At 37.9% G+C, this 26,825-nt stretch overlaps 1 protein-coding gene and 1 long non-coding RNA gene across 2 annotated transcripts; one reads left to right on the top strand and one right to left on the bottom strand.

Moving 5' to 3' along the window:
• The first annotated feature begins 1,500 nt into the window (after window positions 1–1,500).
• On the top strand, window positions 1,501–26,154 carry LOC140237338 (transmembrane protein 59-like). The gene is made up of 6 exons (XM_072317274.1): window positions 1,501–1,664; window positions 4,883–4,997; window positions 18,713–18,813; window positions 19,751–19,958; window positions 20,749–20,996; window positions 23,288–26,154. Exons 1-6 carry the CDS (start codon window positions 1,506–1,508, stop codon window positions 23,477–23,479), a joined length of 1,023 nt encoding a protein of 340 aa, XP_072173375.1. The 5' UTR covers window positions 1,501–1,505; the 3' UTR covers window positions 23,480–26,154.
• On the bottom strand, window positions 11,095–12,704 carry LOC140237339 (uncharacterized). Its single transcript, XR_011901834.1, has 3 exons — window positions 12,350–12,704; window positions 11,766–11,919; window positions 11,095–11,173 (listed from the first exon to the last, which is right to left on the bottom strand). It is a non-coding gene; the product is annotated as an uncharacterized lncRNA (long non-coding RNA).
• Window positions 26,155–26,825: the final 671 nt, after the last annotated feature.

Raw genomic sequence — 26,825 nt, 5'->3', positions numbered from 1 at the left:
TCTTTCATTTGTCTTTCATAAATCTTTCAGCGATCTCTCAATGAGCCCTTAAAGGTCTATAATACATGGCCTTTCTTTTGTATTTTTACTAATAAATTATTTGGAGAAGATTACAGATTAGTCTCTCGATTCATCTCTCGAAGATCTCAGGGAGTATTATGTCAGATGATCTTTCAGTGATCTCTCAATAATCGTATTGGTCTTCCAATGAACGTTCATCTATCATCAAGGTCCCACAGACAGAAATCTCTCGCGAATTTGCTGGAAAATTATTATCATTATTATTATTATTATTATTGGTCTTACAATGATCTCTCAAGGGTTTCAGAGCCATTCCACATGGATTATTTCTATCTGGTCTTGGAGACTGCATTACACTGATTGATCTTGTCAATTTCGGGTCGCCCACCGGTGTTTTCGTTATGTGGAATAAATTATAACCAGTGATCTTACAGTCATTCAATTTTTACACTTGTCAGGGCCGGCGAAGAGCGATGAGCCTTTTTTTTTTTTTTTTTTTTTTTTTTTTTGCGCTGAAGACCTTTATTTTTAGTTTATTTTTATTTCATTTTATTGCTTGTTAGCTGATGAAACCCGGAAGTGGCACCAAAAGTCTGAAGTGGGCCCCAACTTTTGAAAACGTTGCGCCGAGCATGCGTGTTACAATGTTCTACAAAGGTTCAAACCCGTAGATCAAGGAGACAGAGGATCCGGTTGCCTGAGGAGTCTCGTGTATTAGCACGACAACTGAGTCTGCTGCGCAGTTTGATGCGGTGTTTTGTGGAAGGTAATATCAAATTATAAATATTTGCTTTATCTATTCTCTGTACGGCATTAAAGTTGCATTTTTTTTTTTCCGGCGTAACTGTTAATTTTGTACACGAATGATTGTAAATCAGCTGCAGAGAAAATGTATCTACTAGTATTCTGAAATAATATTTATGAAGATGACACATAGTGATCTTTAAAAGGACTTGAAGGGGACGAAACTAAAGTTACCGAGCTGAAGCAAATCGTTGTTTACTTCTTGAGTTGACAAGAACTACATGCGTCTTCAATTAAATCTCCCAGAAAAGAGATTGTGTTTGATTTTAGGAAAATGACCCTATCACAGCCAGGTGCGAAAATTGAGATATGTAAAAGTTACAATTTAGTATCTGACAACTTCTGCAGTGGATAGTAAAAGCTTTCTTCGTCTGAAGAGTACAGACCTGTTATGTATAAAGCCCGGAATGTACTCTCTCAGCAAACTGAGATCATTGTACATTGATAGAACCAATAAATCAGTTATTGAAAGTACTGCACCATACAGGGCATCGGTGAAAACAGGGAGCTGACCTCCCTAGTGAAAAGGAGCGGGTTGCATAACGTACAGCAATGACAGTGCAGCTAGTAGCTAATTTGAGTTTCACTCAAACGTTTTCACCATGCAAACCGTGCATCGCACCTACATAACATTGTGAACTTTCACCTCCCTTCATGATGTAGACTCAGCAATCACAACAATGGCCACTTTTACGCAGTTCGTGATATGTTTGGGTATAGTTTTCAAGTTGTCTCTCGCAATCGACACGTCAAAATCTCCATTTGATGATGTTTTTGAGGACGTAACATCTTGTAGCGCATCATGTCAACAAACATACCCTCTTCACACATATCCAAAGGTATTATTTCTTCTGTATTTTTCGTGAGGTGTTCGTATCATTGGTAAGGACTAAGGTGTCGAGTGTCTTGGCATGTGGATGTTCACAGTGAGTGTTTTGCATTGTGTGTGCACACCCAAGGTTTACGTAAAAAGTGTAGGGCCTATGATAGTGAGTGAACGGTGTCGCAATCGCTATTGCAAGTTAAATTACTATACCTAATACAAAGACTAAGAATCGCCTTGCAAATCAAGTGTGAACGAATACAGGGCTCATAAGTTTTACATTATTTGTTCTTGCTGACTTTCACGCTATGTGCCTCTTAATACACTAAATTATCGTAGAAATCTAATGCCGATGTTTGTATCGTGAAATCGAAATGCATGCCAACACACACTCGCACACTCGCAAAAGAGGGTGCTATAACAGGGACCCCTACAACAGTTAGGCCTAGATCTACTACTAAATAGAAACCTACTTCAAGATAAAGTCCAAATTTACTAGTAATAGTAATTTAATGTGCTTTTGTATCCTTGTAGTTGTATTGTCTGTTACTGTACTCTGTAGATCCTAGTAGCTTAGTTGAGATAGAATTAGAAACTGTCCTATTGCAAATTTAATTGAACCAAATGGGCTGAAATCATAGGATAAACTTAATTTTCATTAATAGCTTATTTTATTATGAATATCAAAGTGAATTTTCATGAATTTTAACCAAATCAGTTGGAAGCGTCAAGTAGTCTCTCAAAGCAAACTTGCTCTTTGCGAGAGAGATCATGGCATGACGATGGCATACGCTGCTTGCGCAGTCTACGTGCATTGTAACTTAGGAATTAAAGTGAACCATTTGTTAACGGGACTCAGCGCGGGTGCTGAATGAAAGATGCATGTGTGTGCATGTCTGTCCGTATATGGTCTTGTGCAATCCAGTTGTAGATTTGTGAGTAGGAACTGCATTTCTCATTTGACATTCAACTTGCCATAAAAACAATGACAAGTAATTTTTTTTTGTTTTTTGTTTTTGTGCTCCTTGCCTAGTTATTTGAAAGATTTGTTGCCTACAATGTAATGTTATGCACTTGTCAATGTAATGACTCACCCCACTACCCCCGGACATAGGTGCGTCATTTCCTCGTTTGGTCCGTCAAATTTGTGACCCAGGTGTTCGTCATTTTACCAGCTTTGTCCGTCAAATTTTTGACCGAGGGGTGCGTCAAAATCCCATCATTGTCGGTCAAAATTTTGACCGAGGGGTGCGTCATGGTACGTCACTTGGCTATGGAAAATAACGCGCATTATTTTGAACCGAGGGGTGCGTCATGGTACGTCACTTGGCTATGGAAAACTGCACGCATTTTTGCACGCTACCAGTACCGGATACACGTACCGCGAGTGAAATTACAGTGAGCGCTTTCCCGCGGCAAGTGAAAATCAAAGTCGGGAAGCGTTTTGGAATAAGAGGGAAAAATGATTTAAAAGCCACCCTTCCTCCTTACATTTTCCCTCCAACAAACCCATGAAATCATGCATACTCAATCTCAAACCAGGGACTGTTCAGCGATGTAACAACTTAGTTCAACCTTTACTGTCGAACACCTAGTGCCTATTGCATATTGCGATGCAACACCAACACACATTGCTATCGAAGAAAGTTCGTTTACATTCCAATACAATGTGCGTCTAAATGATGTTCTGTGGTGACAAAGGCAAATTTTTGACAGTAAAAGAAGCGGCAGCAGAAGAAACTGCCTGCCGCATGCCATTTTCTGCTCGCGGGATAGCCCGACCAGCAGACGTACGCGCGACGCTGTTAGCTGTGCGAATCTCTACGTACAGCGACTGGGCTGTATGTAGTTACTTGTACTCGCGGGAATGCCGTGGCGTGGTGTGTACCTGCGCTGCAGCAGTATGCATCCACCGGACTAGCAATGGCCGCGCACACACAGCGCATCTGCACACTCATGTGATTGTCATGTATGGATTGCATGCACAGAATACATACTACTGTACGGAATATCGTAGAAGCAGCGTGAGTACGGTGAATGACAGTACGGTGCTTACAGGGCCATGGTAAGGGAAACTTGCCGAAACTTTTACAAATTATGTTTACGAACCAAAAGAAAATGAAATTGCTTGAATAAAACGTATACGTGGGTGCGTCAAATGTACCGAGGATGTCCGTCAAAAAAGTGACCGAGGTGTGCGTCACTTTCAACGTGTTGTCCGTCAAAAAAGTGACTGTGGTGTTCGTCACTTGCAGCGTTTTGTCCGTCAAAAAAGTGACTGTGGTGTCCGTCAAAAACCCCGTGTGGTCAGTCAAAAAATGACCATGACGCACCCATGTCCGGGGGTAGTGGGGTGCGTCATTACATTGACAAGTGCATTAGATGGCTAACTTCAGTTTTAGACTTTGCAGGCAGTGTACATGTACACCGCAATTAGATCGCTCGCAAAGAACGAGTTGTTGAGCGACAACATGAAAGTTGATATTGATATTGATACTTTTCGATTACCATTTTAGATCAAATTTACCTGAGTGATCACAAATACATAATGTAAGCTATTCTATACAAATGTATCCTGTGATTTTTGTCTAGAAGTGGGGATACAGTATCTACATGGATAGGAAAGTACACATCCATTAGTACCCAGGAGAGAAATAACTTTTTCTTTTTAATAATTTGTAAAGATGGGGATTGTGGGAGAAACACACCTTATTTTGTTTTTAACCACCTGCCTGCATGTACATGTACGTTGTATACTGTAAATTTACAAAAAAGGTGGAACCAAAACTACAATGTGTAGACCATGCCACAGGAAATTCCACAGAAATGTTCATGGTACAATACCTGGCCATAGCCTGATACTATAGTGATAGGACATACAAAATTTCATAAACTAGTACAACTGTATGTACATTGTTGTACATGTAGCAGGTTCAGTGTAAGATTGACACTGAGATTGTTATTGACTGAACACTTGGCAAATAGTACAGAAATAAAAACAATAAGACAGAAGAGTAAGAAAAAAAGATAAAAGCAAAAAAAAAAAAAAAAGAACTACATAACGTGTACACTGTTAATCTCATTGGCAGCGGTAACAATTGTACAGCTAGTCCTGAAAAATCAACTTGATGGAGGAACATGAGCATTATTTTTTTCATGCCTCCGCCCGAAGGGTGCCGGAGACGTTATTTTCTTCAGTTGTATTACTTTATTTCCTGCTCTTTTGTCACCAAGATGGAAGACCTGAGGGCCTGTCAGAGAGGCTGTCGGCTGTTTTCCATGTTGGAATTTGGAGAGGTGGACTATGAGGAAACGGATTTCAATGCAACAAAACTGGCATGCAAAGGAGGTAATTGGAAACTTTGATGAACTATGCAAATGTACAGTACAAATACTATAAAGATCAAGAGAATGATTTATTTGGAAGATAATGTCGTGGAGTAAAAATCACTAAACTCAAAGTGTACATCGACAACAACAAGAACAACAACAACAACAAAACATAACAAGGAAGAACAATTAGAAAGTTATTACCACTCTGAAAAGTTTGCCTGCAAACTGAAGTGCAATGTAGCATTCATTCTGGATATGGTTGTCTGTAAAAGTGGAAATTTTCGCGGTGTTAAAATTTTCGCACATTTCGCGCAACCAGTAGGCTAGCGCGAAAATAAAAGCACGCGAATATTTTTGTGTGCCATACATGTATGTTCAAGTAGTTGATGTCTTGATTCTGCAGAATTAAAAACATGCAAAACTCGTTTTACCCGGCCAATCGCGAAAAATTTGTCACACGAAAATATCCACTTCTACAGATCAGGTTGTAGGTAAGTATCGTACATGTGTTTGTGTGCACAGAATGATCATTTTCTGACCAACTTTGAAATGAAGTGTACAAATGTAAAGGAGTTGCTGGCTTCCTTCCCTACTAAGTTTCCAAGAAATACCCCTTGATTTGGCAGAATGCTGTTTTGATAGTGGAGACCACCCCTTACATATACAGTGTATGTGCATCAGATAGATGTAAGAATTTGAGACCAAACATCTATCTTTATTGGTAACTAGACATGTACATGTAGTGTACTGGTATTGTGTTCTCTACATGATTTTTGTACAATGTTTTCGAGTGAGCGTGCTGACAGAATGTAAGCTTTATACGCTGTACAAGTACTGTACATACCATCAATTACTCACTGTAACTACCTTGCTCTAGAGCCATTTAAGAACTCGCCCCTTTAATATCATGATTTTCATCATATAGTAGTAATACAGTGTTTGCATATTATTTAGCATTCAGCAGCTGTGTTGATTTGATATTATATTGTGTACCCAGTATTGTGTAACATTTTGTACACATTTGACTACCAGTGATTCCAGCATAATTTCTCATCATTGCCCTGTACAAAATGAACATCCACGTTTGCCGTTGAGCTGAGTTTACCATTTCTGTTTGAAGATGTTTTGCCATGTGTTTGAAGCAGCTCGACTGACCAAGTACCGGTACATTGTACATGTACATGTACTTGATATGTTTCCCCTGCATGTTGGGACTTGAATTATAAAAACTTCTTCATTCACACACTCAGAATTTTGCCACAAAATATTTTGCTTGTTCCTCAATCAAAACACTGCAGCAAGTCTCAGTTACACATGACAACTTTAAAGGACAAGTTCACCTTCATTAATATAAGGATCGAGAGAATGTAGCAATATTAGTAGAACACATCATTGAAAGTTTGAGGAAAATCGGACAATCCGTTCAAAAGCTATGAATATTTGAAGTTTTTGTGCAGTCACCGCTGGATGAGAAGACTACTGCAGTGTATGATGTCACATGCGTACAACAATATAATGATAATATAAAGAGAATTTCACAAAATTTCAACTTTTGAAAAAAGTACACCTTCCCTTGACTCGTTACTGACATATGTTATGGGTAATATTATTCCCATTGCCTTTAGAAAGAGGCAAGTCAAGTGCTCTTTTATTATGCAAAAAAAGTGAAAATATGTTGAATTTTCTTTACAGTTTCTTTATACTGTTGTACTCATATGACATCACGAGCCTTTCGGTAGTCTCCTCATCCAGCGCTTCCAACACAAAAATTTTAAAAATTCATAACTTTTGCATCGATTGTCCAATTTTCCTCAAACATCCACTGATGTGTTCTAGTAATATTGCTGCATTTTCTCAATCCTTATGTTTATGAAGGTGAACTTGTCCTTTAAGAAAGAGAAGGAAACTTTACCCCAAACTTGTGTACTCACAGCGTATAGTTGCATAGTCACTGCACTCAACACTACGCAGCTCTACACAAAGCCCGGTGTGAAACCCCCTTCACGTCTATTGTACTGTGTACATGCATGAGAATAAAATACAGCGCAAAAGTTAATGCACATATTTTTATCAGACCTGAGCTTCAATAATGGAATAGGTTAAAATTGCAAAACAGGAAATGAGATAATTAAGAATGGTATAATGCAAGGTGGAGAAAAATTGGCATGGCAGTAAAGAAGCAAGAGTGTGGGAAAACGGTCCAGTTCACAAAAACATGAAACCTACACGTGTATATACAGTAAAAGCAAAGAACATTGTATCCACGCAATAAAGCAGTAATGAGTACCCAGCATACACGTTAGCCTATCCGATAGGCGTCAGGCTGTATCGATACTAGACTGATCACTATATGGAGACAGACATGTGAGGGCTTCAGCCCGAGCGCCTATCATCACTCGTTTTCGAATCATTAGTTTTCGTAGATATTCTACAAAAAACTGGTACGTATGTACAAATGTATGTTGAATATGCATAACGCGTAAAGGCTATATTAGGCAACTCCAACAGCATAGGTAGAAGATGGTTGATAGCCAAAATAATTATTCTTTCAAATTCCCAATAAAGTGAAATTGTCAAGTAATAGTACAAATTAAAACGAAAAATTTACAAAACACTGAGACTAATGAGAATCAAAATGGCAAAGTAATTATTAAATCACGTACAGTGTAGTAGTTCTTATAAACCTACCCAAACAAACATGGATTCGTCCAAAAAATATGCAGTTGGAGATGATATTTGGTTGGTTTAATCGATGAGGTCGATGACCACATAAGGCCTGTCTTATGAATCATGCATAAAGGCGGACTCACACTGTGCGATTTTTACTGCGATGCGCTGCGCTGCGACAATGTGCGATATCGCAGCCTGTTGCACTCTGTCGCAGGTGCTGCGATGTATACCGCACACTGTGCGATTTGTGGCCTACGATTTACACCATGCGCATGCGTACATCGTACATTACGGCACCTGTTCATCATAAAGAACGGTCACCATGAATGAAGTCACTCGTGACTGTTTTTTTTTTTTCTTTTTTTTGCGACTTTGGTTTGAAAAGTACATGTATGTTCAAGCTTGCTTTTTTTTTTTAAATTCTAAAGTATCAGAAATTACTAGATATGAATCGAATAACACTGTATATTCTAAGAAATTAAGTTAATAATGATAGAAAAAAGAAATGCCATATTTTGGTATTAATTTGGATCACTGCCTGGATCAAAGTCCCCCCCCCCTTTTTTTTTGGGGGGGGGGAGGGGGGTTACGTGGTTGTAGGATTCTTGATCATTGGAAATAGTCATTTACAGCATATTATGCATATTTATGTAATTATTATAATGGGTAGAAATCACAGTAAGGGTGAAAAAGTACTGCTTGGTGGAGGTCTGTATTCTCCGAGTGCTTTTCTAAGGCTTTGATAGTGGAATTCTAGCATTGTGGTTTCTCAAACACATAAAATATTGTGCTGACATATTTTTCTGGTTGGCCCTTGAAAAATTCACTCTTGTTTTGTGTACGGTATGTCATTACCATCCAGATGTAAGGGAATCACACTTATTTACAATATATATTGATTCACGAATAAAAACGTGACAAGAATAAAGATAATGATATATTCAAGTCATTAAATCAAATCTAAAATATAGACACATTGATCACAATTAAAGTCAATTCAATAGTTTATTTATTTCCATCATCAAAAAAGAAAAAGATAAGATGGTACAAAGCAGTTCAAGTTGTCGATTTGTCTTTCTATATCGTGACGACAGCTGTATGCTTCAATTAGTACAATACAATTCTACTGTCAAAAAAATGCAAAAAAAAAAAAGGCAAAACTAGTAGGAAAAGCAATATCATAATTGTGCTGTACAATTCATATATACATACTGCAGTATGGATGTCATAGTTCTTAAAAGTATCACACAAAGTGACAAAAAAACATCAACTTCCATTTCTTTTCCACATAAACAATTAATAGATTCAGTCAACTTGAACATCTACAATAAGTTCAGCACAACGAGTTACCATTACAATTTGCATGAGACAACTACCTATGCCACTACAATTTCCCCCCCCCCCCAAAAAAAATGTTGCAAAAACAAACAAACAAACCTCAGAGAGGAAATTGCTGCAATCTAACATACTTTACAAGCAATGTTTACAGTTAGAGTTTGTGTACAAAGGTACATAAACACTTACTGTAAACATAGTGTATTTTGAAAAATGCCAAATTGAAATGATCATACCAGCATCTGAAGGGGTGCTTTGAGATGCACTAAATGTGCTACTGGTCCTAATCCAGATTAATCAGACACTGCATACACTGCAAAATACTGTGGCAAAGCAGTCATTTGAATTGAAATTCCAACTGTGTGTGAACCTTGTCAATTGTATACCTTAAAAATGTAATATCATTACAGGATATCTCATCTTCAACATTGTCCATTTTCTGTGCATCCCAGATTATGTTGGTGCCTACCTTAGGCATTCTTTACAAGAAGAAGATGTGCTGGTTAAAATGTGCGGAAGAAAAAAAAAAATAAAAGGTTCAAGGCTAGAGTACATGTAATTTGGTTACACATATTACTTTCCAGAATTGACTTATAAGCAAGAAATATACAATTGTGTTACCAATAAATCAGGAACATACAAATGAATGAACACTGAATTGCTTTGACTGATAAGGGTAAGTGGCAAATTGTAGCCTACAATGTAGCAAATACAACTTTAAGAACAATTTGCTGACTCAAACTCTCAGATGTTGATTCCAGTAATAAATGTTATCCATCGATACAGATAGAGGTATGATAAAAAACAAGCAAACAAACAAACATAATTTTGTGCAGAGGGGGGAGATCAGCAGTGATGTATGATTAAAATACCATGCAGCACTTATACGGTAGCATATATACGACTGCTGCATTCACATTGCTCTAAATTCAGAATTGCACATGTAACATGATTTCTTGTTTGCAGCTATAGTACAACTTATTGCAATGATACATGTGCCATTTTCCATTTTTCTAGCTCAAACATTTCTGGCAATACATGTATCATTGTCAGACTCACATTTCAATACGCTTAGACAAGGGCGATGAAAACACACTGTGCAATTCCATCATTGTGCAATGATTATTAAAAGCCTTGTTGATGTAGACTGGCATTATTAGGGTGATTAATAAGTTTACAAAACTAAGTTGTTCAATGGTCAAGTTAAACTAATATTAGACAACTTGCAATAAGCTCTCACTTCCACAAAGGCCTAAGGTGTTTTTACTCTGTGCAGTCCTGTGAGTGACGAAGAAATATGATGTCATGTCACTACCACTTTTGCAACAGTGCAAGTCATATACAACAACTTCAAGGTAAAACATCTCTTGAACTTCTGAAGTTTTCCATCGATTCAAAAGAAGTTTTGCTTACATGTTCAGCTCACTGCAAAGTGTGTTGCCATGGTAACAGCACTAATTGCCCTCAAAGTTATGTAACGGCTTTAAGAACAGCTTTCTTCCCCAGTTTTCGAGCCATTAAAACAATGTTTGGCCCACATGTTGAGTTTAATGTAAAGTTGCACAAAACATACATTTCTAAACAGTAGTGGAAAGAGTGTTGCTATTGTCTCTGAACATTGTAATGGCCCTCACAAATCAAACAAAAGCTTGTGGAATTTTTCCCTCTCTAGTTTTCCAGTGATACAAACAAAACATGGTACATTTGTTGTACATGATTTAAAATTGCAGGATACATTTTAAAGAGAAAGGGAAAGTGCATTGTCGGAGTAACAGTGCATAATCGCCTTAAAATCATGACAAAACCTTGCACATTGAAATTCTTCAGCTGTTTGATGGTATTTCAGAAAAAAAAAAGACTCACGGTGATTGCACGTAAATTTGAGTTTTTCGAGAGTAGCTGTGTTTGTAGTTGGTGGGAAAACAGAAATCAAACCATTGTAAGTTAACATCAAATGCATGTAAAGTTCATGGAAACTTGCACTGGTCCAACATAAATGAAAGAAACAAGTCAATGTGTCAGTTTCTTCAAGTTCCACCTTCACGACTGCCTGCTGTAGTAGCTACCACTTTCCTGCTTTTAAAAGTCACATTTTGTTTCCAGTAAGTCCCAGAGAGACAGCAATGTCATCCCACACTGATCTTGCAGTTACAGGTGTAAGTGTTGAGGTGAACTACATGACAAGGGCTAAACAAACACAACAAAGAGAGCAAAAGGGAGAAAATAGGGGAAATATTAATTGTTACAAAAATGCATAAGGTTCCCTGTGAAGCAAATGTTTGTAGTTTAGGATGCCTCCAACTTTCCGCCCATTTGCTTACAGTGTTTACAGCACTTGAACTACACACATTAGCAACTGACAACCACAGTTGAGTTATCGAGTTGAGTTTTTATGAAGTTCCTCGACCATGGAATTGACTGTGGAATTTCATTTTCTTGAAAAAGTAAAAGAACAATGTGGCATGTTTTTATTTCATACTTAGAGAACTTACGCCTGAATAATCCTTTCGACAGTGATCATAGATCTGAACGCACTGACAAAAAGAAGTATCCCTGGATGATAATTCTTTGAATAAAGTCTACTCAACAATGTTCTTTGAAGTATGTAAATCAAATTTGGGATTCTCAGGTACACCCCAAATACATAAATATGTTGCACTTGTCTGTAGAGAGAGAGGAAAAAAAAAAAACAACAACAAACATGTTTTTGTTTTTCTTTCTCTCTCTATTTTAGAGGTAAAGCAAACATTTTCCATTTGTGCATCAGCAGGGTACCTACTGCTGATAAAATTTTGGTTTCCTTTGCTTCTTGACTCCTCCTTATCTTCTTAGGTTTTGTTTTGACAGGTCCTGCTTCTCCTTCTCCTGCTCCTTATGTGTAGCATTTCAGCCTTTGACGCCTTGCTGGTAGAGTCTTTATCATCTTGTAATTCCTAGTAAATAGGAGAAAAAGAAAAAGAAAAAAAGCACACAAACATTACATATTGTATTGAATTAGAATGATGAAGAGGGATGCACTCCCCCTATGTCTTACAATGGATTCATTCTTTCAAAGAAATGTTTTCATTTATTTCTAGAAATTGCTTACAATGACTGTATTTGAAGTTCTATGAATAAACTATTCATCACTTTTAGGGTAGCATGAATGAAATTTTTATTTTCTTCAAAATACTGTAAAAGACAATTAAATTACACTTTTTGAAATAATATCTTTCTTGCTCTCAACTTAATGTGTATTTCTTAATTGTCAAGCCACCATTATTAAAAAGAAAAAGAAACTGATGTATTCACACATGCAGTCACATAAACATTTTGGAAAGTATGAAATAGTGTTTATTTTATCTTCTAACATATATACTGTACCTCGGTCTCCAAAATTGGTTAGGTATCCTCATGGCATGTTTGTCCTCAGAAATTGCAGGTAAGAGAGGGATTCATGTACTTCTGCAGGACAACCAGTTGCCAGCTGCTCCTTTTCTGCTCTTCCTTTTCAACATTGAGACAAGCCTCCAGTATGAATTCCTTAGAGATTTCATTTTTATTCAGACCTGTTTAGGGTGACACAAAGGGACAACTATTTTCAGGCATTTATGATAATTACAGTAGACTCTAAATTTACCATTTGGGTAAAAAGGACAACATTTGGGAATGAATCTAGAGTTAACAAACACATATAAAATTGTAGTGATAAACAAATTTATTCAACTATTCACCATTGTTGATTATTGGACAGGCCTGTACATAAGTGCTTCATAAATTCATATATCATAATCATAATTATTTCAGTCATTTACTAAGGTCTAAGGGCTTGAAAGCTTAACTAAATTACACTATGCATTACATATAGCAGGGCTGCCAACTCTCACTCATTGAGAGTGAGACTCACTCATTTTGGTCCTTTCTCACTCTAAAACTTTATTTCATTTGCATGCATTTCTATTGATCTCACTCATTTTGACTCCGAAATTATAGCATTGGCCTATGGGAATCTCACTCTCAAGTAGTTTCCAATGTTGGCAGCCCTGATATAGTGTACGTTTAGTACAAGTAGGCTATGTCAATATACATACATGTGTAACGCATGACGCACACAGCATTGTTTCCTACAGTCTGCAATTTTGGATAATTCATTATTGCCCTTGAATGATGTTTTACATTCTGCAATCAAACTGCAGGTACAGTTTGTACACCCTACAGACTGGGGCAGGGTCTTTGATGATTTCAGACTGAGAGTTCATTTTGATATACTTTGTTATGAAATTAAAGGGCAATTAAAGTTAACAGAGAGTATGACATGTACACCGGTACTGTACTGTATGCTATATAGCCTTACCAAGTGCTGTGCACAGCACGTTTGTGACTTGCTGAGGCAGCAACGACAAGGCTGTGTTTATTATCGACACAGATTAACAAATGACGCACTGCCGAATAATCAAATACTTTGTAGCACTAGTCTGCAGACCTGAGCATGAACATGTTACAGCCTCATACAGTAACAACTTTCAGTTTGGAGTGCATGATCAATCATTACATAAAAACTCGGACAAACATGGATAAATTTAATGTTAATCACCTAGTAACCTACATGTAGAGAGGGTCACTTCAGTGCATTGCATTTGTTTTGTGTGTGTGTGTGTTTCTAGACTACAATTTCTGTACAAATCTCCAAGAACAACTGATCAATCTAAGTTACCTCAGCTCCACTTAGGCCTTATTGTTAAAAATCTAGAGTGCTATACTCCTGGCTTAGTTAGGTAATTTCCATGAGACTAGACACTATGTCTACTCTAAAAAAAAAAAAAAAAAAAGTTTGGGAACAGTTTGTTTATTTTTTTGTCTAGGATCTGGATTCATACTGCTTGTAACTATAGCAATGGATCTCAATTACAGTGTAGGTCTAACTCCAACGGTTAGAGTTCTAATTCCTCTAACGTTTAATACAAAATAGGTCTAAGCCTACGGTTCTAGCGTTAGACCACAGCCAAGGGCAGGATAGGCTAGCACAGCTACTGACAATCTAGATCCAGTAGGTGCCTAGGCCTCAGTAATAATTGACACTGTATTTCTGTAGCCATCACTAGCTTAACCAGAGTAGGCCTACCGTACGATTTTGAAATCCATGAGCACATTTTGGCAAAGAAAAAAAAAAGTAGCCTAGACCCATCTAACGTTAGTACTCTTACGTACGTTAGATCACCGTAAGGGACTAACATTACTATCGTTTCATGTTGTAGAACGGGTCTAAAACTGACTGCGAGTAGTGCTAACGTTAGTGCATGCTACAACTGCTAGTGCTAACGGTTAGACTAATTAGGGGCCTAACTGTCTAGTGCTTAGGGTCTAGACAGATTAGTTCGTAGTTTAGTGAATAATCTAAATAAGACTTTGATAAGAAAATGTAGATTTCTAGAGATCTTATCACTAATAATATCAGTTACATCTTGATAGGCTAGACTTTCAATTATCAATATCCTTTCCTATCAACGTGTAAAAAATATCTGGATCTGTTTCTGTTTCTGTTCCGGTTCCGTCGGTATAGAGGTCTACCTGTACTCAGAATTAACTATACTCCACCAACGTTTTGTAACTTTGTGTTAGTACAGTATGGTTGTGAGTGCAGGGCAGGAAGAATGTTTCACATTTGAAGCCTCTAGAACCTAGATCTCTAGCTGTTAACTGTTGGTTATATACTGTTTTTCAACGTTATGTCGTTAGACAGAAACCACGTCTAACGTTATGTGTCTACTAGTGTTACTGTTAGTGTTCACGTCCACGTCAGTCGATCCAGTAGCAGTGCAATACTAAGCCATTATGGTCTAGACTTAGATCTAGGGCCTGTCCAGACCAGGGGCCTAGCCCTAGTTTATACAACGTGTAGGCCCTATTTTTAATTTATTAAAATTCGACTGGAACACGTAGGACCCTATGTACATAGATCTAGGGCAGACTAGGCCTAGAACCACTTCTAGGCCCACACACGTATTTAGGCCTAGCTAGATATGGGTCTAGTTTATAGCATACTCAGTTAAGGGCCTAGGCTTAGTATAATTTAAACATTATAGATCTAACACTTAACAAGTTAGTCCAAGGCTATGCATACAGTACCGGTCCGGCGGTACGCAAACAAAATTTTAACCAACCCACAGACTGTTTAATCTGCCCTCGTTCAAACTCTATACATGGGACTACGTATGGACAAAACGGCTGCAATGGACGCGAGAAGCCCATATTCATGGTAGAATTACTCACGATTGCACTCTAAGTAGTTGTAAAACTCCCTCCCCATCTCATCTTCGTCATCATGTTGAGATAGATCAGTAAGCAATTGTGGAATAAAGGAAGCATATCCAGCCAAATCTTGATTAGTACTTCTTCTACCACCTTGCTTCACTGAAAGTTTTCGATCATCGTCGCAAGCGATTGTCGCAGAATTTTGAACATGTTCAAAGTTCTGCGATGGGGCTGCGATGGCTGCGATAGCACCCAAATCGCCGGTTGTCGTATCGCAGACATCCTCACACTGTGCGATTTCTCGTCGTGCGACATCGCAAAGGGTAAATCGCAGTAAAAATCGCACAGTGTGAGTCCGCCTTAAAAATACGCGTCGTGCATACGATAAGCATATCATGAATAATGATTCGAAAACGAGCGATGATAGGCGCTCGGGCTGAAGCCCTCACGTGTCCGTCTCCATATAGCGATCAGTCTAGTATCGATACAGCCTGACGCCTATGGGATAGGCTACATAGGCCTACACGTACAAGTAGTTACCCCAATATAAAAAGAAACCTAAACCTAAACAAACAAACAAAATTAAAAAGATAGGAGTGGGAGATAAATCCAGATACATTAATGTACTATAAAAAGGTAGGAGAGCAGTATGGTTGATATGAATTTGGGGGGGGGGGGGGGGAAGGAGACTGCCAGTTGGATCATACAAAATTCAATATGTAAAAAACAACAACATACAATTGTATTAAAGTGATGACGTGTGATGTGAGATCTCAAACTGTAGGCACTACTACACATACAATATCTGCTGTACTGAGTGTATAAAGACCTAATCCCACAGTAGATCCATTATTGGTGTACATACAAAATGTTGTATACACTGTACTCTGCATATCTTGTGCATTTATCTTCCTGCTTGTGTATTTAGCTTGCGTGGAAACACTTGACTCATAGTCACTCATACTGTGGTTTTTGGCCTATCAGTGCAGCGTACATGTAAGTTATTGTATTTAAAGGACAAGTTCACCTTCATTAACATAAGGATTGAGAGAATGCAGCAATATTAGTACAAGTCGTGTAGAACACATCAGTGAAAGTTTGAGGAAAATTGGACAATCGATGAAAAAGTTATGAATTTTAAAATTTTTTGTGTTTGAACTGCTGGATGAGGAGACTACCAAGGCTCGTGATGTCATATGAGTACAACAGTATAAAGAAAATGTAATGAAAATTCAACATATTTTCACTTATCTCGCATAATAAAAGAGCACTTGATTTGCCTCTTTCTAAAGGCAATGGGAATAATATTACCCATAACATACATAGTGTATGTCAGTAACGTGTCGAGGGAATGTGTACTTTTTTCAAAAGATGAAATTTTGTGAAATTCTCTTTATATTTTCCATATATTGTTGTACGCATGTGACATCATACACTGCAGTAGTCTTCTCATCCAGCGGTGACTGCACAAAAACTTCAAAAATTCATGACTTTGGAATGGATTGTCCGATTTTCCTCAAACTTTCAATGATGTGTTCTACTAATATTGCTACATTCTCTCAATCCTTATGTTAATGAAGGTGAACTTGTCCTTTAAGGGTTTTGATCTCCTTGACATGGAAGTGTGCCTTGTACATGCTCGTTTGTAGCCCACAGAAATGTGGGCATAATCATGGGACAAATCAAGCGTTGCATCTCAATTTTGATGAACAAATTTAATACCCCATGATGTTTACATGTAATTAAATTGCAAAGTTTTTAAAGGTGTATTCATGCAAAGATAGAGTGAACGCAAGAGCCCTATTTAAAGGAAGTGATATATTAAAGGCACTGTCATAAACAAGAAATTACATGTACAATGTACATGTGGAAGATTGGCTCTGTTGACTCATCCTGATGTACAATTGTACACCTCGTACACTGTGTACAAACAATATTGTAAGCATGAATGGTGTATTACAGTACAGTGTATGTGGGAAGTTGATTACATTATGGACTCATAAGCTGTGTACAGCCCTTGTATTCGATAGGAAGTGTTTCATACCAAAGGTACATGTACATTGTATGCGTTGTACATGTACATGTACACATGTATGGAGGAGCAACAGAAATCCAACCCTCCTTTTCAAGAAACTTTATGTCAGACTTTCTGTCCTGTCTGAGATGTTTATTCATCAATGCACATGTTTTTTTTTTCCCATCGACATGTGACTGTTGTAGTTATACACAACATGTTTATCGAACTTGTTTACAGAACTTGTGGTTGTACAATGTACAGTGTATGTTTGGCATGTACAGTACTTGACTAATTACACGTACTGTACTGTATACAGCTGTAGACTTGTACGCTGCCATTGTTAATGTTCATGCCAAACGTTTTGAATAAAGGCCAAATTGATTTTGTATTTTGTATCACCAACAAGATTGCTACCTCTCAGTGAATACAGGGTATTTTAGTTTGGCCAATTTTGTTAGCAGTGTCCATGCACACACTAGAAAAACACACACACTGTACATGTACATAGTGTACATGGTACATGTACATGTGCCAGTGTACAGTGTTTATTCAGTTTACAGTTCCTTCATACTTTGTCCTCTAATTGAGCAAATTATTTGAGATACAGCTTGTATTTGGTATCAACTTTGTATGATAAACACTTTGTATGATAAACACAAATATCATGATCATACAGTAATGATACAGTGTACAAACTGTATCAGTAATTCTTTTCACAATCACCTTTGTACAGCAAAAATAACAATGCACACACACACACACACATACACACACACACACACACACACACACACACACACACACACACACACACACACACTCACTAAACAGTATGCAACTTATCATCTCTAAAGATGAAACAATCAAGCCATGCCAGTGCCGGATCACACAAAATGTATGTACAATGTGTACATCTGTACATGTAGGCAACACTGCACACTGGCACTGGTCAGACATATAAAAATCACTGTTGACCGGTAACATTTTTCAGGAATGGACCAGTGAAAAATGGGAAAAAACTGGGTATGTGTACCTACTGGTCCGACAGAGCGGTCAAACCAGTAGAAAAAAATGGCTCAGTGTGCAACCCTGATGTGCTGTAGGTCTAGCAGACTACGTGGGCCATGACTTATAAAATATCTGGGACATACACCTACAATGTTTAAAAACACACCAGCACTGTACTTTGAATACAGAACACACTACTTGTTATTAAATACACTGTATGCTGAGAATTACTGATTAAAAACGTTGAGTACATTGAACTAGTATCGTCACTTGCTTCTTATTCTTTCTTATTTTGTGGAAGGTAAAGTACATGTAACAGTTTCTCGACCCTTGCAACTGCAAAGTTAACAACACACAAAAATGTCTCAACCTCTATTTGTGAAAGTGTCATCTCATAATGTATTGAGTGTGTAGTTTGGTGCATAACGAATTGTTCTTTACTAATACTTAATGGTTTTATTCGTCTCCAGCATGTCACGATGCCTACCAGTATGATGGGGAGGACCTCATCTTTGCCTGCTGTCTGGGCTGTGCTGAGCAACTCCCATTTTCCATCCAAATGAGAAAAGAGGTGAGCCCAATGTGTATAAACCAAAGACACAGTACACTGACCCCCCCCCCCCCAAAAAAAAACAAAAACAAACAAACAAACACAAACAAACAAAAAAAACAAACAAAACAAAACAAACAACAAAAACAAAAAACAAAACAACCAAAAACACAGCAACAACAAAAACAACAACAACTGAAGACTGCATATAAAATCTTGATATTTCATAAAACAGAGAAAGCACAAATACATAAAATGAAATTACATGTAGGCAGAGACCAATGTTACTGTAATTTATAATGTGCTTTCCAGTTAGTAGTGCCTGTCCTTCACTTTCTGTGTGGTACAAAGGATATATGTTGGGTCAGCATGGATGATGATAGGGGAAATCGCTGTCATGGTTTTGTGGGATTGTTAGCTGTGCTTTCATTGAGAGGGTATAGGGTTCAATCCCTGCCACCACACCTAAATGTTCAAGCAAGATTCTATATCTATATTTACAGTGTACACTGCTCCTTTCTAATGAGATGCATACCCTCCAGGAAGCTGAACACTATTACATGCATGGTTGTAGTAAAATCTGTGCGAGAAAGTTCCAATGTGGCAGAAATGACCCCCCCCCCCCCCAGGTTTTATTCCAATAATTTACAATAGGTAATGATACCGATGGGTCTGAAAGTGTTTTGAGCACCTCGGCATAGTGGAAAGGTACTATGTGAAATTTTATTATTGATAATTATAATCGTAATAATATCATTACCGTCATTATTATCTTTGTTGGTATTATTTAATAAGAATAGTTTTCATGTATTATTGAACATGATATTATGATTTTCTTCTTTTTCATGTTTTTATTATGAATCATTATTGTTCTAATGGTGGTTGTTGTTATTGTAGCAATTATCATTATTGAATCCACTGACATCTTGTGACCTGACCCCTCTGTGTCTCCCACCAGTACGCCAGCCAGGAGCCCACCCTACACCTCCTGCACCCTCTCTTCTCAGTGCACAGCATCTTCCAGCAGCTGACCAGCAACATCCGGGGTGTGTCCTTCTCTGCCTCCATGTTCTTCTGGCAGGGGGACAACAACCAGGTCTACGTCTTTGAGACCCAGCCGGAGATCGACATCTTCACAGTGGACCCCGACCCTCAAGAACCCTTCAGTAAGAATTCAGCCTTGTTGCTGGAACTCTTATGGATTGTTGTGAATCAATATTGTCATTTGCCAGTTTGTCAGGCAAGATTCCAGAATTGTGTAGTTTGTTGGCAGTGAAATTGATTTGAATGGTATTTGAAAATGAAGCCATGGAAGGTATGCATGGAGAAATAGATTTGTGGTACAGTGGACTCCCGTTATAACAAAGTCTTCGGGACTGACAGTTTCTTTCATTATATCGAATTTCGTTATAACCGAACAAATAAACAATAAAAATACATAGAATGGATAATGTTGAGACCTGAATTTTTGCTTCGTTGTAACCGTAATTTTGTCATAACCATGTTCGTTATAATGGGAGTGCACTGTAATCTAATTTGATATCTGCAGTAAATGTGTCAGAGCTGAATATCAGCAATAACAAAGATTGTTATTTTTCTTATTTTCATAGGCTTCTTTTCTTACAATATCAGGTAGTGGGGTTTGCATGCTCCTCATAATGATGAAAAACGTACATGTATGAACTACACTCCAAATGCCCAAATCTATCATATATTAAATTAAAGATTTGGGCTGTCATCAACACAACTCTCTTACATAAACAAACTTGGTAAGAAACAACTTTATACACACCTAGTAGCAAGCAAAGATACAGGTATCAGCCAAAGGACATCAATTCAACCTATCATTGCACAGTGATTTCCAAAATATGCCTAGACATTTGAGTCTACTCTTTGGTCTATTCATTGATTTTTCTGCTTGAACTAATGATGATGTTTTCCTTCTGGCGTCCTCAGATTTTGGCAAGCCCTTCAGCGGCTTTGAGACCAACCTGGAAGTGCTGAATGACCACGACCCGACCTCTGACCCCAGCCGACCCTACCCCAGTCACCTGGACACCTCCACGTGGCTGGATTGTGTCGCCAAACGCTCAGGGCTCCCTCGCTGGCTTCTCTCTATCACCATCCTCCTCTCCTCCGTGGCCCTCCTCTGGCTCTGCTGTGCTACCATGGTAACCGCACCAGAGAGGCGGATCCATGTACCAGTGAGTAGACTCTTTCTCAGTGGCGTATCTAGGGGGGGGGGGGGCAAGGGGGGCACGTGCCCCGGGCGCCACTCCTCGGGGGCGCAAAAAAAACGAAAAAAAAAAACGAAGAAGAAAAAAAAAAGAAAAAAAAAAAACGAAGAAGAAGAAGAAAAAAAAAAAGAAGAGAAAAGAACAAGAGCAAGAACAAGAACAAGAAAAAAAAAAACTCGCCCGGAAGGGGGGGGGGGGGGGCAGAAAACCAAATCAAACAAGATAAAAACAAAACATGATGATGACGCGGGCAAAATGACAATGTTTATTATCTGTGTTCACACAAGAATTCCATGTTCTGTAAGTAAGTTGAACTACAAAAATTTTCGGCTCGCTCGCTGTACTCGCTCGCCAAAACTTATATAAAAAAGAAGGTAAGAACAAAACGTGATGATGACGCGGGGAAAATGACAATGTCTTTTGTGTTCACACATGTCATTTTATATTTAGCAGGCAAAATGTTTCACAGAGCTGCAATTTCTTTCGTTCTGAAGCGATCGCCAATTGGATCAAAAGAAGGCGCCAACGGTTTTCGAACAAACGGGGGGGGGGGGGGGGGGGGGGGGGGGGGCGCAAAAAAACCCCAAGATAAGAACAAAACGTAATGATAACGCGGAAATATACAAATTTCGGCTCACTCGCTCGTACTAATTTAGAGTATTTTTTTCAAGTCCTCAGTTTGTTGGTATAAATCGTTATCTATATTATAATGTCGTCACCATATCTTGATTAGAATTGTAAGATTTAAGAAGCAAAAAATGACAAGAATTCCATGTTTTGTAAGCTGAAATACAAAATTTTTCGGCTCGCTCACTGCGCTCGCTCGCCACAATTTATCCAAAAAAAAGAGAGATAAGAACAAAACGGGATGATTACGCGGAAATATACAAATTTCAGCTCAGTCCTCAGTTTGTTGGTATAAATCGTTATCGTCGTCACTATATCTTTATTAGAATTGTAAGATTTAATAAGCAAAAAATGACAAGAATTCCATGTTTTGTTGGCTGAAATACAAAATTTTCGGCTCGCTCGCTGCGCTCGCTCGCCAAAAAAAAAAGAAAAAAGAAAAAAGAGAGAGATAAGAACAAAACGTGATGATTACGCGGAAATATACAAATTTCGGCTTACTCGCGCGTACTACTTTAGAGTATTTTTTCTAAGTCCTCAGTTTGTTGGTATAAATCGTTATCTATAAGGCCGTCACTATATCTTTATTAGAATTGAAAGATTTGATAAGCAAAAAATGACAAGAATTCCATGTTTTGTAAGCTAAAATACAAAAATTTTCGGCTCGCTCGCTGCGCTCGCTCGCCAAAATTTATCAACACTCATTACATTTAAATCAATCTCAAAAGACCCCTTTTAAGTGCTTTAAAAAACATATCATGTGGACTTTGTTTAAAGTCCCTACTGGGATGGGGTTGGGATTGAACACTTTTTCAGAAATTAGGGGCGCAATTTTCGCGCTTGCCCCGGGCGCCATTTTCCCTAGATACGCCACTGCTCTTTCTCCAGCCCTCTGAAATAACTTGTTTTGCAAAGTTTGTACAGAATTTAATTGTTTCCTTCATACAGTGCATTCCTGTTAAAATGAACATGGTTATAACGAAATTCCGGTTACAACAAAGTAAAAATTCAGGTGATGACGTTGTCCGCTCTATTTGTTTTTATTGTTTATCTGTTTGGCTATAGCGAAATTTTGATCTAACAAAAGAACACTGCCAGTCCCAAGAACTTCATTGTAACGGGAGTCCACTGTAGTGATGTAATTGTTTAGAACTACGTATGGCATACATCTTTACCTGTGTGTACAAGTCAGTAAATTCTGATAGATTGATAGTAAGCTTCATACGTGATATTTGCGGTAAGAATTTATTTTACAGCAGGCACCTTCTCTTTGAAGTTCTTCCTTCGTATCAATAGGTGTCCTTGGACATGTGTGCCAATTTTAAAGCAGATTTTTGTGATCTCACTTTGTTTTATTCTGAAAGTGAGCATGGCTGTGTTTAGTCAATAGCATTGCCTCTGATGTGTGATAGTGACTTGTGATACTAACTATAGTGCAATGTTCTAGTGCAGAGCAGCCACATGTAACATTTCCCCTGATTTTGACTGTCCTAAGTAGTCAGCTTGGTGACTTCCATATTTGTATTTCAGTATTCCCATTATGGTTGATATGGACATGGTAGGCCTGCAGTTATGACTGATAGACAGCTGACACTGGAAAATACATTATGCCATTTCAATCCATATTCTAGAAACTGAGCATCCATGGAGATTTGGAGTACCTGAAGGAGAGCAAGAAATCCCCCATCGGCTCCCAACCAGTCTACATCACTACCCTCACCTCTGCCCCGCCCACGTCGGACAGCAGAGTGAGCAATGACGATGATGACGTGCCACCCCTAAACCTCAGCATTGATATAATGCCCACCCAGTCAAAGATTTGAGCTGGCTGGCCTCTCCGCATGGCTGGCATATTTTTAATAACTTCATGGTGTAACTAAGAAACAATCAGAGATGTTAAAGAGTCTTTACAGTTGTTTATGTTGTATCACAGCATACAATCATACAAACAAACACCCTCAAACATACTAAACACAGCTATGTTGCTGCTCTGTCAAAAGAGTATTCCTCCTCATAACAAGTCAGTGTTTGATCAATCATTATATTCCAAATATTAATTTATATGAACTTTTCTGTCTGATCTACAGACTTTTTGTTTCTGCTCTAAAGGAGATGTGAGAGATTTGTGCAAGGCACGATTGCTGTCGATATGTAACAATTACCATTGGGTATGCTTTCTGTATATTGGGCAATAGTCTTATCTTTAGGAGGTGTTTTTTGCTTTGTGTAATCATGACATTGTGTCTTTTCTCCTGTTTCTGTGTTAATTGGGAAGGTGTACATGAAGTTCATTGTGAATCATGAAATAACTCAAGCGTGCAAAGACCTACATCACAAAGCCTTCAGTATGAAAAGCAGTCTCTTCACAGATAAAACAGAAACTCGCAATACTCCAAGAATGATATCTTATAGGGTGCTTGTATCACAACTGGTTAAAATTTGGTCCATGCTTCATGCACAGCTCAATTTGCATATTTGCCTGTGCAGTGTACATCCATTTTCTGCTTCAGTTCATGGACTTGGGTTTAAAGCATGGAATTCTCTTGATCAGGAAGATGAGGCAAAGAAGCAAAAATATGAAATTTAGAAACAAAACGGAGAGTGATTTACAAAGGAATGGGTGGAGCATGGACACTGTTGTTGATGGAAATAGAGGCTGCCATTACATTATCTTCCATGTGCACGCTATACCAGACAGCTGCTACAATTATTCTTATTTTGGGGTCAAATAGTTTATGTTGACACTAGGAATTTAGGTATTTTACAGCATTATCATTTATGTCGTTTGTTACCATAGTCCACCAATGTCTTTTTGTATTTAAACAACCAAAGGTACATTGTATGTGTACAAAAGTTTTCTATTTACGAAGTAAACTCATTAATTCACATAGTATAGTAAGTCTACATTTGCGGCTTAGTTTAGACTGCTGTGTTTGTAACTTGATAAAAGAAACCAAATTGTCAAAAAATACAAACAAACGATGTTGGGTAATGCTCTCAACTTGGTCTGTCTGAAGTGAATTGCATCTTCTGATTATTTTCCACTTTGCTCAGTATCATTTAGGTGCTCTTCCATCTAGTAGACCATCTGAAGGTAAAATGTCAAGATCATGCTGTAACTCCAGGTATATCTTAATGATGAGGTGTGGTGTACTCTGGATAACATCTCTATTTAAAAAAAAAACAGTGAACAGAAAATGGTCAGAACACGCTAGAGACATCAAGGATATGTGCCCTGAAGTGCATCAAAGTATCGAGAAAGAAAAAAACTTGTACAATTTAATAGGCATTGCAGTGACTGAACTAGTCTTGGGTATAGTCATTGGTGGCCAGGATGAAACATCAGTTTAAATACATGTACATAATTTGCAATGTTGTAAACACAGGGATATGTTCAAGAACATTTCAGAACCCTGGTACCATCTTTTTCTTTGGGAAGAGGGGTTGTGTAGAATTTTATGAAACACATGGTAATGGATTCCTTGAAAGAAGAGTTTGGGGAGTTTCCATTTCTTTCCCCCCCCCCCCCTTTTTTTTATATTGGTCAACAAGAGTCACACATTATCTAGTGTCTGCAAAGAGAAAGTTCGTTGTGTAGTACAATTGCTGGACCTTACACATATTTTGCCTCTCAATATGGGCAGATTTACCGAATGGATGGCTTTTGATGTTACATAAACATGTCATTGTGATGTTTCTGTGGATATAATAGTTTCTCTGTGAGGTAGATGTGCCTTATTAATTTTTCACCTTGTTTTTGTTTCCTCCATTTTTGACCAATGAATAAGACTTCATGGCATTACTTGAATTACGTTACTGCACTAGTAATCAGTGTGGTGTGAGATTTAAAAAAAAAAAATGAATATTCTAGTTTGAGACAAAAGCACAACATTCCTGCTCCTCTGGAAATTTATAGATTGTGAATGAATCCAAGAGGAAGCTGCTTTTGCTGTGGGTTGGATTTAGTAACTTTTTCTGTCCCGATTTCATTTCTTCCTGTTGCACATCGTCATAGCACATGCGAGATTCCTTTGGAGATATTGTGAAAGAAAAGGAAATGACTTTTCACACTCTTTAAGTTTGGTGTTATGAGGTTGCCCAAGTCTGGGTGGTATTATTTACTGGGAATCTGGCAACAAGATGCTAGATAGTTCTATTCATATACACTGTTGCATGTAGGCATGTTTAATTCCCATCATAATCCATTGTTTCAAACTTGGCATGTACACCTAAGTTTCTCTCTTTGACTTGTTAACTTTCAGGCAGATTACATTGCTTTGCTGCAAACTTTTTTTAATTTTTTTTTTTTAATCATATGTCTGCTGGTAAACATTGCTCTTAGAGGAACAGCTAACACTTGCATGATACATGTACATTCAATTCTTGTTATATATTTTTCTTTATGTGAGCGGTGGTTGAGGGGTTTTCATGTATCTCAAATTCATATAATGTATAGTGTCATAGTTATATGTAATAAACTAAATTACTTTGTAGTGTATCTTTGTGTGACTGATGACGCCTATGTTCTGATCGCTGTTGTTTGAAAAAAAATAATACACACACACACACACACACACACACACACACAAAATCTCACATTTTATGGGCATTTGAACATGTTTGTCAAGAAACATTTCAATTTTCATGACTCGAACTGTTGTCAGACACAAGATGGAAAAAAAAGTTGAATCTGGTGACTTGTCACTATGAGTTACAATGTATATCATAGATACAATGTACATGTTCTTACATTTCATTCAGCAAAATGTGCAGGTGTTGTTAGTGAATCAGTGAAATTGGATGCACACATTAAATTTCATGCTGGTCTGAAACCCACTCATCCATGCCTCCACAATTTATAGGGGAATGATACACAAATTAACATGCATACAGTGTATGTCAATTTAATGAATGCAGCAATATTTAGAGAATTCGTCAGTAAAGTTTTAGGCTAAATGGGCAAGTCATTCAAAAGTTATGAATTTTCAAAGTTTTAGTGCCACCATTTCCTCCACAGTTTAAGTCTCTGCAGGATACAGTGGACTTCAGATATAATGAAGTCCTCGGGACAGGCAGTTCTCTTTCGTTATGTCGAAATTTTGTTATAACTGAACAAATCAGCAATAAAACTAGAAATGTCGCTTTGGCGACTGGTATGCCTCCGCCATA

This window comes from Diadema setosum, chromosome 13 (assembly GCF_964275005.1).
Source record: "Diadema setosum chromosome 13, eeDiaSeto1, whole genome shotgun sequence".
In the NCBI taxonomy this organism is placed as follows: Eukaryota; Metazoa; Echinodermata; class Echinoidea; order Diadematoida; family Diadematidae; genus Diadema; species Diadema setosum.
The sequence above is the reverse complement of the archived record's forward strand: the minus strand, read 5'-3'. Positions and strand labels throughout refer to the sequence as shown.

What these genes read in the sequence shown, in the direction of transcription:
- LOC140237338 (XM_072317274.1), top strand. Translation starts at nt 1,506, where the DNA reads ATGGCCACTTTTACGCAGTTCGTGATATGTTTGGGTATAGTTTTCAAG. An exon ending in CTCTTCACACATATCCAAAG is followed by an intron (nt 1,665 to 4,882) that starts GTATTATTTCTT and finishes TTTGTCACCAAG; the next exon opens with ATGGAAGACCTGAGGGCCTG. An exon ending in CCATCCAAATGAGAAAAGAG is followed by an intron (nt 18,814 to 19,750) that starts GTGAGCCCAATG and finishes GTCTCCCACCAG; the next exon opens with TACGCCAGCCAGGAGCCCAC.